Below are 13107 nucleotides of genomic sequence, written 5' to 3'. Positions count from 1 at the left end.
ACCTGAAAACCTGAGTCTTTCTGTTTGAGGAAATGTTCATGAAGCTTTTGATGAAGCCCCTTCCTAATTTTTCTGTTCTCTTATCCTAGAGTTTCTCATGACCTCCTGGACTAACCTTTAATCATCTTTACTTCCCATGTCCTGTCCTTTGATCTATTTTGAGGTGACTTCCTTGACATCTTCTCTTTCTGTTCACATAATTTTTTAAGAGCTTTTTTTTATTTCCTAATTAAAAAACAACAACAACAAATTGTCTTGTTTTGGAACATAGTCTTTTTGTCTCTTATGACCATATTGATTGTTTTGTAAAAGAAATTTTCCATCTCTTATCACAGTCCTTCTGCTTGTCTGTTCTGATCTTTTTTTTATGTAATTAATCTTTCTTATAAGAGACTTTCCTTCAATGACTAGTAATCTGAACGTTTCTCATATTTAAAGTGGTACTTATGAGCACAACAGTGGGATTCACCCTCTCTGAGCACAGTTGTAGAATGACCTGGCTTTCAATCTTCCTATTGAAGAATTGAAGATTGACACCTCGGCTACATCTGGTGCCTCCCATTTTTGACACTGTTTTATTTATTCAAAGAATATGTCATCATCATTGCAGAGACGGGAAGTGTTCATTCAACTACCAAGGGATAAGAAAAGGATCACAATTATCAGTTGCCTTATTTTAAAGGAGTCTATCACACATGCATATGTAGGTACATATAGTTTTAAAGTAGAGCAAATGAACCATATAGATATTTAAATGTTTGGGAGTAAATCTACATTCCTCTTGTATTTGCTTTGTCCAGTCTATATTCCTTTTTCTGACTTTTTGGGTTTTTTAATATCATTTTATCCCCTAATGTTCCCTCACCATAAATTTTAAGTTTTTTTCTAGTGTTCTAATGGTTATCCTAAAATTTATAGTGTGTCCATAAGTAATCAAAATTCCATATTAATTTGAATTTATCTTTCTGCCAGACAATGCAAGTCTCTCAAAATAGTTCAATTCTATTTAAACTAAAAGCATTCCTGTGTATTTTATCTCCATGGATTTTTCAAACTATCATGTTGTTAGTGTTTAGCTCTCTGTAAACAACACTGGTTTTGTTTTTCCCACATATTCACAACTTTAGCTCTTCATTCTTTCCTTCATCTCTGAGCTTCTATTTGGGATTATTTTACTATTGCCTAAGGAACAAGATTTTCTCTCCTTTCGTACAAGTCTGTAGGTGGTGAATTTTGTTTTCTGAAATATCTTCATTTTGCCTTAATTCTTGGAAGATTTTCACTGTGATGATTCTAGGTTGGCAAGTATTTCCTGTAAGTAAAATAAACATACCATCCTACTGCCTTTTGGCATATTGTTGAGGAGTCAGATGTTAGCCTAACAGTTGTTCCTTTGAAAGAAATATTTTTTATCTGGCTGCTTTCACATTTTCTCCTTGATGAATTTCCTGAAGCCTCACAATGAGGTTCCTGGGTGGATTTTTTTTAAAAAAATATTTTCAGTTGTAGATGGACACCATATCTTTATTTATTTATTTTTATGTGCTGCTGAGAATTGAACCCAGTGCCTTACACGTACTAGGCAAGTGCTCTACCACTGAGCCAACCCCAGCCCCTTGGGTGGATTTTTAAAATCAATCCTGCGTAGGTTTCAATGAGCTTCGTGACTGTTGACTGTCATTCATCAGTTCCAAGAAATTATTGGCCATGAGGCCTGCAAATGTTGCCTCTGCTTTATTCTCACGTCCTTCTAGAACTTCAGTTAAAAATTTATCAAAGATATAACACGTACCTATTTTTTCATATTTTGCTTTCTACCTTTGTGTTTTGTTCTGTATTGTTTCTTCTCAGATAGCTTCTGAGTTGACCAATCTCTTTGGTCTGTTCTGCTATAAGCCTCAGGTACAACTCAGTTCTTGACTTAGATTATTGCTATTTTTCAATTTCAGAATTCAGTAGTTTTTCGTTGAGGTTTCTGAGCTTGGCTTTATCTTATAAACATAATAAGCATGTTTGTTTCTTAGCACTTGTCTTACATGTAGTTTTAGCAGATCTGTTTTTCTTGTGGGTTTTGCTGGCTTTGGCTCGTGTTGTCATGTCTCTTATTATCTTTATAATCTGAAGATTAGAATAGTATTATGCAGAGCAGGTTTGTTTGCTTCTGTTGGGTCCTTGTTGGCACTGGCAGTCCAGAACAAAGGCTTGAGGTTTTCTAGATCACCTACTGCCACTGCAAACCATAACCCCATTCCAAAGTATGCCCTTTTAGGGATTCAGATGGCGGGGGGAGGGAAGGGAGGACAGTTCTCTACTGATTCTTAATCTGGAATTCCACAATGTTTTATTAGAGTCAATGTCTGATTAGCCTTTTGACCCTTTAAAGACTGTCTTGTTTTTAAAATTTCATTCAGTTGTTACAGTGGGTAGACTACTAATTCCAACACAATCAGAATCTTAAGTTTTTGATTTTTCCTGTTTGAAGGTCTGTTTTCATCTGTACTGCCAGGTCATTTTTCACGTTTACATTTATGGTGCTAATAATTTTTATTAATAAAGTCAGAACTTTAAAATGTTGTATAATAGCCAAATATAACATTAAAAATGGCTTTGTTAAAATAAGCAGAGATGTGTTCCTTTCCAATTTTTCATGCCTTTATGCCACAGAAATACTACTGAAAAGAAGTTCTACAAAGAGATCATCAATGATGGGAGTTTCTATTACAGATGCTAGGTCTCAAGAGACAACCACAACTACAATGGGTTTAAGAGTGTTCTCTATAAACCACTGGCACACTCACAAGCTAAATACTGCCCTTACTTTGACAACAACAACATGCTTGCCTAAGGTGTCCGATATGTGCTTTGCATCTACTTATATCTTAATGGGAGCCTGCTGTCAGCTGCTCAGGGAAAGGCCCACAAGGGAAGGAAGAAACAAGTGCAAAGGAATTCATACCAAATCTGACTTCTTAAAAAGAAACTGACAATTAAGGATCATCATAAATGTATGGGGTGGGGAATAGCACAAAGGAAAAAATATTGTAAGAAAGAGATGAAAGAATTCTACAACTTTTTTTTTTTTAAAGGAACTTATAAACCATGTCTCTGATCCCCTTTAAAAAGACTTAAAACAGGGGCTGGGGTTGTGGCTCAGTGGTAGAGAACTTGCCTGGCATGTGAGAGGCTCTGGGTTTGATCCTCAGCACTGCATATAAACAAACAAATGAATAAATAAAATAAAAGTCCACTGACAACTACAAAAAAGAAAAAAAAAAAAAAAGACTTAAAACACACTAGATGTGCCAAAAAAACTTAACAGGCATTGATAAATGAGGAAATATCACAGAAATCTTTCACATTATGGGATAAAAAAGGCAGAGACAAAGAGGGATTATACCATCATAGTCTAATGTAAGTTATAGAAGGAAAGAAATGGAAGAAAACAAAAAGTTAAATGGAAATAAACCCAACCTAGATCATTCCAATAAACTTTCAGAAATATAATGAAAAAATTAGGAAGACTGCGAGAAAAAAGCTACTACGCATAAAGGGATGTGATTACTTTTACTGGATTTCTTATCAGCAGCACTAACCTTAAAGAAACGTGAATGAAGGAAAGTCTTCAAAGGTCTGATAACAAAGACTTTGACTTTACCCAGCCAAATCATCAAGTGAGAGGACAAAATAAAGACAATTTCAGATCTGTAAAAACTCAGGAAGATTTCATATGTTCTTTAGGAAAAAAAAAAGAGAAAGAAAAAACCCTTAAAGATGTATCCACAAACACAAGACAGAGGCAGAGAATGGAAAAGAAGACGGGATAGAATAATTTAGAGTCAGATCAAGAAGAAATGAAGAAAGCTTGCAAGAAATGAAAGGGGGATTCATTACACTTGATACTGGAAAGATTCTGAACATCAAAATTTAGTGATATAAAACTATCTTCTAATGTATTTATCAAACCACACTATAGCTGGTGAATAACATTTACATAATCATGGTTTTTTGTTTTTATAATTGTAGTTTTTGAATATTCACAATCAATATAGACTAAGCATGGAAAACAACAGAATACAATGTATGTATCAAAAAATTCTCTACAGTGTAGAAATAGGTACAAACCAAAACTGAAAGGTGGAATAAGAAAGTTAAACTAAGTTTTTTTCATTTAGCAAGTTAATAAAAACTCAAAGTTCTAACAAAAGCTTGAAAAATTCTTTAAGTATGCTACCTAAAGATAAAGATGACTACTTAGGAGAACAAAAAGTAGTAAGACAAATTGAGTGGTGGATGAGGAAAGGTATCGGAAGGCATGTGTGCTGTGACAAATGTACAGCTGAGTTACAAGAAATGTGACAAAGGGAGATGAGTGGGCCTGATGGTGACTGCCAGCAAAAGTCAGAACCAATCAATGATGATAGTTTTATCTGAGAAGTGTGATTAAGGAACATACAGAGGGCTAAACAATTTTCTACCAGTTTGTTCCTTTGCATTTTATGAATCATATACTATATTATTTCCATGATAAAAGCAAGTTTAATTAATAATATAAATAAACAATTTCAGGGGAAAGAGCAAATTGTAAGTTAATGAATTCCTTGAGTTTTCCTATACATTTATAACAAATTTCTGTAAACACCATCATTCATTTCAAAGAATTTCAGGAAGTAATTTTATGTAATTACTTATTGCTTTGTAACATAAATAATGTATTACTTTGTAACATAAATAATGGTGGCATTTACCTGGAAAAATATACACATTGTTTCCTTGACCTGGTGTAAAGACTCGCCCATCTTGTAGTTTCACTGGCCCAAATGGACTACCACTGGCAAACAAACACCTTCCCTGTAAATGAAATGAAATAATCTCAACTTTGTTCCTCTACATGGATGAGAAAACTGAGGTGAATCCACATAAAGTGAGGTCTTGTAGTAAACCAGACTAATACACTACCTGGAAACAAGGCATCATTTACTGTATAATACATCTTTTTATTAGGATGAGGATTGTTTCATGCATAGTATTATATTCAAATAAACCTGAAAAATGTCCATTAGTAAACTTAAAAATTCTGACACTTCTATTTCCTTTATAAAAATAAAAATGTAAATGACCCACAAATATCATCCCAATTAATAAAGATGGATGTAAGCTATGAATGAAAGAGGAAAGTCAAAATTAATTTACTACCATTAACTGTACATCTCCCATTTTGGGTTCTGTACCAAGTGTTTTATTATATGTTAATTCAGTTAACTTAGCCCTCAAGAAAACCTTATGAGATTATCATCATCTTCATTTCACTGATTACAAAGAAAAACCTTGATAAAGTTCTTTGTAAAAAGAGACACATCAAATTTGCAGCAGTTAAACTTGACTCTAAATTTTTTATAAAAGCTCATAGTCTATTATGCTATAATATTCCCTAGTAGGCAATTTGTAAAATAGCACTGTACAATCACACTGAGTCCAGAAAAAAACCAGCATGTTATCTTGTTAAAAATACTTTGCTAAAAACAAGATATTGAAAATACTGAGTAGGTACAGTGGTACACACCTGTTAGCCCAGTGGCTTGGGAGGCTAAGGCAGGAGGATCACAAGTTCAAAGCCAGCCTCAGCAACCTGGAGAGGCCCTAAGCAATTAGTGAGACCCTGTCTCTAAAAATAAAACGTATAAAGGGCTGGGGATGTGGTTCAGTGGTTTAAGCACCTCTGGGCTCAATCCCTGGTACAAAAAACAAAACAAAACAAGAGAGAGTTCCATAATGGCATATAATAAATGTTACTGGCACCTTCATTACTTTTAAAAGAATTAGAAAAGTACTAGAGATTTAATTCATAAAACAAAATCCTTTACCTATCATTCCTCATTCCCACTTTCTTCCCTCTCCCCTAAAAAACAAGAAAACAATAGTGCTCAAATAGGATAATGTATCTTGGAATATTCAAGGAATAACTAAAATAAGCCACAGGGTCATTGGGTCAAGAGATGATTTATAGAAAACTGAAATATCTCTACAGAGTAGGATGGACAAATTGCCACAACACCTGAATATTCAACAGTTATAGAAAGTGTTTGGACACTGTTTTATCTTCTTTTTCTCAGATTTGAAAATGTATATTTTATCAAGAACAATGATTATTCTTTAGAACAGATCCTGGAAATAGTGAATTTAACATTCAAGAAACTCTGGGCAATTTGTCCACAAATTTATGTTCAATATTGTGCAAGGCTGAATTTTCAATTTCAAAATGATACAAAGTTTAAGTGTGGAAGCACGTTCACTATGCTAATGGTGGCCCAGTTGACTATCTTGGATTTACAACTCCATATGCTATAATTTTCTACTTACTCTATAGATAGTTATTATAATTCTCTACTTGTTTTAAACATAGCTCTACCTATGGCAAAAAGTTTTATTTCTTTGACAATTAATGTCAGTGTATGTCTAAGGTCACATGTTACAACTCTAACATAAAATAAAACAGATTATTTTTGTGGCACCATTAATTTTAGTACTCTTATTAAGTAGATGATACAATATAGCACTTTATAGGAGAAGTGTTATGCCCTCATGATATCAGTCAGTTTGGAGATTTAGAAAGATCTCAGAAATCTCTTAAATGGCAAAACCCTATAGCTCTATCTTCTCCAGGCTACCTTTATCTCCCTTCCTCTCCCCATAATCAATATGGAGCTTAAACATGGCCAGATCTTAATGATAACAGCATTCTCATTCTAAAGTCCAACCTGGCAATCTGAACAAATGGACAAAACATGAAGACATTCTTTTTTTTTTAAAGTATTTTTCTCACTGAGCAGCAGAGGGTGTTAGAGTAACACCAAGACATCTCTCCACTGAAAACAGGACACCAAGAGTTGACTGCAACCATATAGAAAATTCTGTCATTATTTCGTGTAGCAATAAGAATTCACATAAAGTTAAACTATAAGTCAATGCCTTCCTATTTTTTTGGTAAGAGATAGTATGACTTCAAAGTTATAAAAATTGTAAAAAATTCTGCATTTTCAAGTTGCTGAAATGCCTTATATCAAACTCGTCTCCTTGGGGAATTTTAAAATTCATACCAATAATGTACACTTACATCAATAAAATTTATTCAAAAATACTTTTTTAAAAAAATATTTTATTTGTTGTTGATGAACCTTTATTCATCTATTTATTTGTACATGGTGCTGAGAATTGAATCCAGGCTAGGCAAGTGCTCTACCACTGAGCCACAACCCCAGCCCCTTCAAAAATTCTTAAATGTTACAGTACTACTGCTCAAAACATTCAAGATGTTTTATATTCTGGAAATGCCAAAGCCCACGATGCACCAAATGTACATGTACCGAATAGTCAATGTGTAAGATTAAGGTTTAATTTGGGGGACAAAAGCCATCATTTTATGTAAAGCCTGGGGGATAGGACAGGCAATCAATCTAAGAATAATACTATACTTTGGTAAAAAGATCAGACAATACACTAAAGACACTGATTCTAAAAACTATATTGATTTTGAAATTGATTTGTTTTTTTTTGAGATGAGGCCTCATTCTGTTGTCCAGTCTGGTCTCAAGAGATCCTCACACCTTGGCCTCTGAGTTGCTGGGATTACAGGTGCATGCCACTGTGCTGAACGTAATTGATTTTAAAATAGGAGGAATTTTGCCAGGTGCAGTGGGGCACACTGTAATTCCAGCTACTTGGAAGGCTGAGGCCGAAGGACGGCAAGTTTGAGGACAAACTGGGCAATTTAGCAAGCCTCTGTCTCAATATAAAATTTAAAAAGGGCTAGGGACGTTGCTCAGTAGTACACTGCTTGCTCATGCAGAAGATTTTAGGTTCAATTCCTAGCACTGACCAAAAAAAAAAAAAATTCAATTATTATATTTATTGGAAGTCAACAGTTAATTTATTTTTACAAACAGCATGGTGATACTGAATCAAAAGGAACTGAAAGAATATGTCAACATAAGACCTTTCACAATAAGAAACAGGTAAAGATATAAAGGCATGAACATTATGTCCAGAAAGTCCTGAGGAAGTTCTGCTTTGACAATAATCTTCTAAGATTGCTTCATATCAACTTTCTCTATGGTTACAATGAAAAATATCAGATTAAGGGGAAAAAAAAAATCCATCCATCCATCCATCCATCCATCCATCCATCCATCCATCTTCCTGGACTAGGGATAAGACCCAGGGGTGCTCTACCACTGGACTACATTCCCAACCCCTTTCTATTTTCTATCCTTCCCAAGTAGCCAGGATTACAGGTATGCATCACTATACTTGGTTAAAGTAAATGTATTTTTTAAAATGTTATTTTTTTTAACATTTAAAAAGTGTTCTTAAAAAAACAAAGCAGCAGCAGCAGACATGGCCCATACCTGTAATCCCAGGAGCTCGGGAGGCTGAGGCAGGAGGATCTTGAGTTCAAAGTCAGCCTCAGCAACAAGGCAACTCTGTGAGACCCTGTCTCATTAGAATATAAAATAGGGCTAGGGATGGCCCAGTGGTCAAGTGCCCCAGAATTCAATCCAGTACTTTAAAAAAAAAAAAAAAAAAAGAAGCAGTGTCATCAAGATAGTGAGAATGTGGTGGTGTTGGGGACGGAAGTGGAATGGTTGCCAACACCCAATAGAGGAAGGCAAGACACAAAGCCAAGCTGGGCACACCTGTAATTGCAGTGACTCTGGATGCTGAGATAGGAGGCCAGCCTTAGCAACTTAGTGAAACTCTGTCTCAAAATAAAAAATAAAAAGGGCTTAGGATGTAGTTCAGTGGTAAAGTACCCTTGGTTAAATCCCCAGTACAAAAAGAGGAAAAGAAAAAGACTTAAGGCCAGCAATTAAATCTTTTCCCCTCAAGGTAACTGGTGATTTCAAAGGCAAAAACTGTGACTTTTACCTGTACAGCAAAAAATATCAGGAATTTCATGATGACACAGAAAAACTCAAGTTCAGGGACCAGTAAGAATGAAGGTTGCTAGTAAATAGGCTCAAGGCTCTGGATCCATACCCAAAGGGGTGCACATCCAGAGAAGAAGAAACTGGAAATAGACTAGGTCTCACCTGGACTATATCCTGCTTGCATTATGATGATGTACCCCAATCTAATAGTCACCAGAGGAAAAGTGAAGCCCCTCTGGAGGAAGAGAATGTCATCCAGAGCCTCAAATGATTGTTATAGTTCTTCACCCATACTATCCAGCACTTAATTAAAAAACAAAAAAACAAAAACTAGGCTTACAAAATGACAAGAACTATTTACCAAAAGGAAAAAAAAAAAAAAAAGACATAAAAGTGGAATTACAGAAAGTGAGATATTTGCTATAATCAGAAATGTCAATTATAATTCAGAGCATGAGGCCTTGAGTTTAGTCCCCAGTAACCACCAAAAAAAGAAAAAAAAAATCCTGTAATTGTGATTCATATATATTCAAGAAATTGCCTCATCCAACTTCATCAGATTTATTACTTTATTCTCAAGGGTATAACCTAACAATCATAACTGCTGAATAATCACTTCCCAGGTGGTTGGAGGGATAGATCAGTGTAGAATATTTGCCTAGCACAAGCAAGATCCTCACCACAACCACCACCAAAAAAAAAAAAAAAAAAAAAAAAAAAAAGGAAATCACTTTCTAGACCCACTTAAAGATCACCTATAAGAATGAAGGAAGTGATTACACAATGAAGATTTCATAGAACACTAGGGAGAGGAAAACAAACTGTCATAATGATATATAAGCAGGTGTTTATAATTGAGACAGAATCTTGCAACAGTGTCAAAGAATTCAAAGTACTAAATCTCAAACAATTTTAAATAAAAATTCATTACAGATATCAGTTAACTCAAAAAAGTGGTCTAGTAAACATTGATGGTGAAGTGAGTAAAAATAATTGTTTCATAAAATTTGGAGCAGGAAAACAATTTATAAACTGATAATTTCTATATGCAACTTTTTTTAGTCTGTCATTAATCAATTATAAAAGAATCAAATAGGAAGTCTACAAATGAAAATAATACAATAATTTTTATTAAGAACCTAAAAACAGATTAGTACAGCTGGAAAGAAAATCTGCAAAGTGGAAGACAGTCCAAAGAAATCATCAGACTCAAACACAGAGCAAAAAGGATGGTATATACAGAAAACAGTGTAAGAGATATTGGAGATACAGTGAAAAGTCTGACTGTACAACTGGAGTTCCATAAGAGGAGAGAGAGATTAGGGTCAGAGCATAGAAAACAGAAAAACAAAACAAAATCAGACATCAAGCCACACATTTAGGAGCCCTATAATCTCCAAGTGGAATAAATAAAAAGAAACCATCTCTAGGTATATTATTATAAAACTGCTAAAAACCCCAGATGATGAATCAAAAGAAAAAGAGAAGTCAGAGAAGAATAAATATCTTCAAAGTGATGAAATAATGTATCTACCAACTGTCACTTCTATGCAGAACAAAAATGTCCTTCTGTTACCAAGGAAAACTCTAAATTAACCCTCTAGATCAACTTGCTGTTAGCTGACTTAAAAAATGACTCATTTGGAGGTCACATGGCTGGGCAATGTATCATGAGTCGTCCACTAGCTTTCCTATAAGTAACACCTCTGACATGTGGGTTATGATAATGGTTGTCTACATTACTTTTCATGGACTTAAGATCACTTTTGCTAACAATACTGACTCTTCTCTTGGGCCAAAAGATATGTGATAGGTGACTAGTATGGATGAAAAGGCTCAGCACCTCTGTCTTCATACTGCATCTGTCTGCTTTGTTGCCCTTACCTTTAGGTCAGATTGTTAATCATGTGGGAAATGCTTTGTCCAAAATTATAATATAGGGTTGATTTGGCCTAGACTTGCCCAGTTTCTCTCTCCTCCCCACTTCAAGGTTAAAGAGACCTACAAGTCCTCATGACTGGAAACACCAGACCGTGAAAGGACTGAAAAGAGGTGGTACCTGAGTTCCTGTAAAATCTCTACCTAATCCTAGAAAAGACTTGAATGTTCCTCCCTTTTATTGGTCTCAAACTACATTATTATCTTCTATCCACAATCTCTCAACCCCCTGTAGTTGAGAATCTGATTTGTGAGCATAGGTTTCCACTTTTCTATTCTTTGGTCATCAAATAAAGCCTTTCTTCTCCCCCAACAGTCGTCTCTCAGACATTGGTTTTGCTATGGGATGAGCTTCCAAACCTGGGTTTGGTACAAGTCAAAATGAAGGTAAAAAATTATCAAGAAAATTCAGCAGACCCACACATAAGCAAAGGAGTTCTGCTGGTAGGATAAAATAATCCTCAATAGAAGCACAGACATGCAGGAAGGAAGGAATGGTGACAGAGAAAAATTAAAGTATAGGTCAAATTCAAATGAAAAATTAATATATAAAAATAATGTCATTGGGGCTTAAAATATACAGAGAAAAACAATAGTGCAGACAATGTAAGGGCATTAAAATGGGAGTTATATAACTGTTTTCCAGAATTGATATAAGCTATTTATAGCACTCTGATGACCCATGGATGCATATTATAATCTTCAGTGAAACTGTTAAAAGAAGCATGCAAGAATATGTAACTAGTAAGTTAACGGAGAGAGAAAACTAAACATAACTAATTCATATGATTATTATTAATACCTCTGTAAGTGTATATGCTTCTTCAGGGGTGCACTCAGCCTTTGTTGTAGGATTGCTTAATGCAAATATTATAGGCCTTTCATTGATACGGGCCATGGCTTTGATTACAGCAGGAGTAAAAAGTCGGCCAGCACCAGCAACTCCTGAAATAAATAAGGGGGAAAAGTAACTTCAGCAGAGATATAATAAAATATTCTTACCAAAAGCATCTCCACAATAGGTTAACCATAACAAAACCATAGATAATCTCATTATAAAGATACATTTTTGCATTGCTAAGAGAATACTATGAGAACACAATCTTAAATCTGAAAAGAAAAACAATGAAATGCTGAAAATTCTCATTTATTATCTACTGCATACATAGCAAATTATAGGAAATTAAAGGGAAAAAAAAGGTATAAGATTATCTACAGCAGCCAGGTACAGAGGTGCATGCCTGTAATCCCAGGGGTTAGGGCAGTCAAGGTAGAAGGATCACAACTTCAAAACCAGCCTCAGCAACTTAGCAAGGTCCTAAGGAACTTAGCAAGACCCTGTCTCAAAACAAAAAATAAAAAGGGCTGGGAATGTGGCTCAGTAGTTAAGTGTCCCTGGGTCTAATACCTAGAAGCCCCTCCCCCCAAAAAAAGATTATTTACCACACTCTAAGATAAAGCTTGCTACAACATGAATGAACCTTAAGCTAAATAAAATGTTCTAGTGACAAAAAGACCAATATTTCATGATTTAAAAGACAAATATTTCCAGGAACCTAGAGCACAGAAAGTAAAATGCAGTTGCCACGAGCTGGGGGAATAGGAATTACCATTTGATGGGTATTGAGTTTCAGTTTCACAAGAGGAAAGAATATGGGAATATACTTAAAAATGGTTTGGGAAGGTAAATTTTGTGAATATTTTACCAGGTTTGAGAAGTTAAAAGAGGATAAAACTTACCTCAATTGTTAAATTGTTAAAGATTGTGTGGTACTAATTACAAAATAGGAGTTCAGAAGAGATATAAGATCATTTTGGCTAAAGCAATCCATTTTTTGATACATTTGAGTTGAGCTACCTTTTATTAAGCCCCTTCAATGTCCTTGACACAGAATCAGGACATTAAAATATAAAAATGAGTATAATGCAGGCAGGTTATAGTTGAGGAAACAACAACAACAAGACAAACAGAAAACCAAAAACTTTTCAATAGTTGCTAAGGTAGAAGTATGTAAGGTGGCAGAAGCACACACTTAGGTCATGGTAGGAATTGGAGACAACTAAAAATGCATCAGCTGAGGTCTTAGTCCTTCAGAGATTTTCTTTTTGCTTCCTGGACTCTCTGGAAGTAGACAGACAGTGGATACATTCTGAGGTTTCCATATGGAGTCTTGTGAGGAATGAAAATTAGAGAATCTAAGATTTCTTCTTACCATAAAAAATTAAAAGAGGTGTTGCTGGGCAC

At 34.9% G+C, this 13107-nt stretch overlaps 1 protein-coding gene across 7 annotated transcripts in view; it reads right to left on the bottom strand.

Moving 5' to 3' along the window:
• Positions 1–13107, bottom strand: part of ME2 (malic enzyme 2) — a 64972-nt gene that overhangs the window by 14877 nt on the left and 36988 nt on the right. For all 7 annotated transcript variants that reach the window (XM_079109015.1, XM_079109011.1, XM_079109012.1 and 4 more), the window contains 2 exons: positions 11665–11807; positions 4746–4848 (listed from right to left, as the gene is read on the bottom strand). In XM_079109015.1, coding sequence (XP_078965141.1) covers positions 4746–4848; positions 11665–11807 — 246 coding nt within the window. The remainder of the gene's footprint in view (positions 1–4745; positions 4849–11664; positions 11808–13107) is intronic.

Source organism: Sciurus vulgaris (genome assembly GCF_902686455.1).
Source record: "Sciurus vulgaris genome assembly, chromosome: 13".
Taxonomy (NCBI): domain Eukaryota; kingdom Metazoa; phylum Chordata; class Mammalia; order Rodentia; family Sciuridae; genus Sciurus; species Sciurus vulgaris.
The sequence above is the reverse complement of the archived record's forward strand: the minus strand, read 5'-3'. Positions and strand labels throughout refer to the sequence as shown.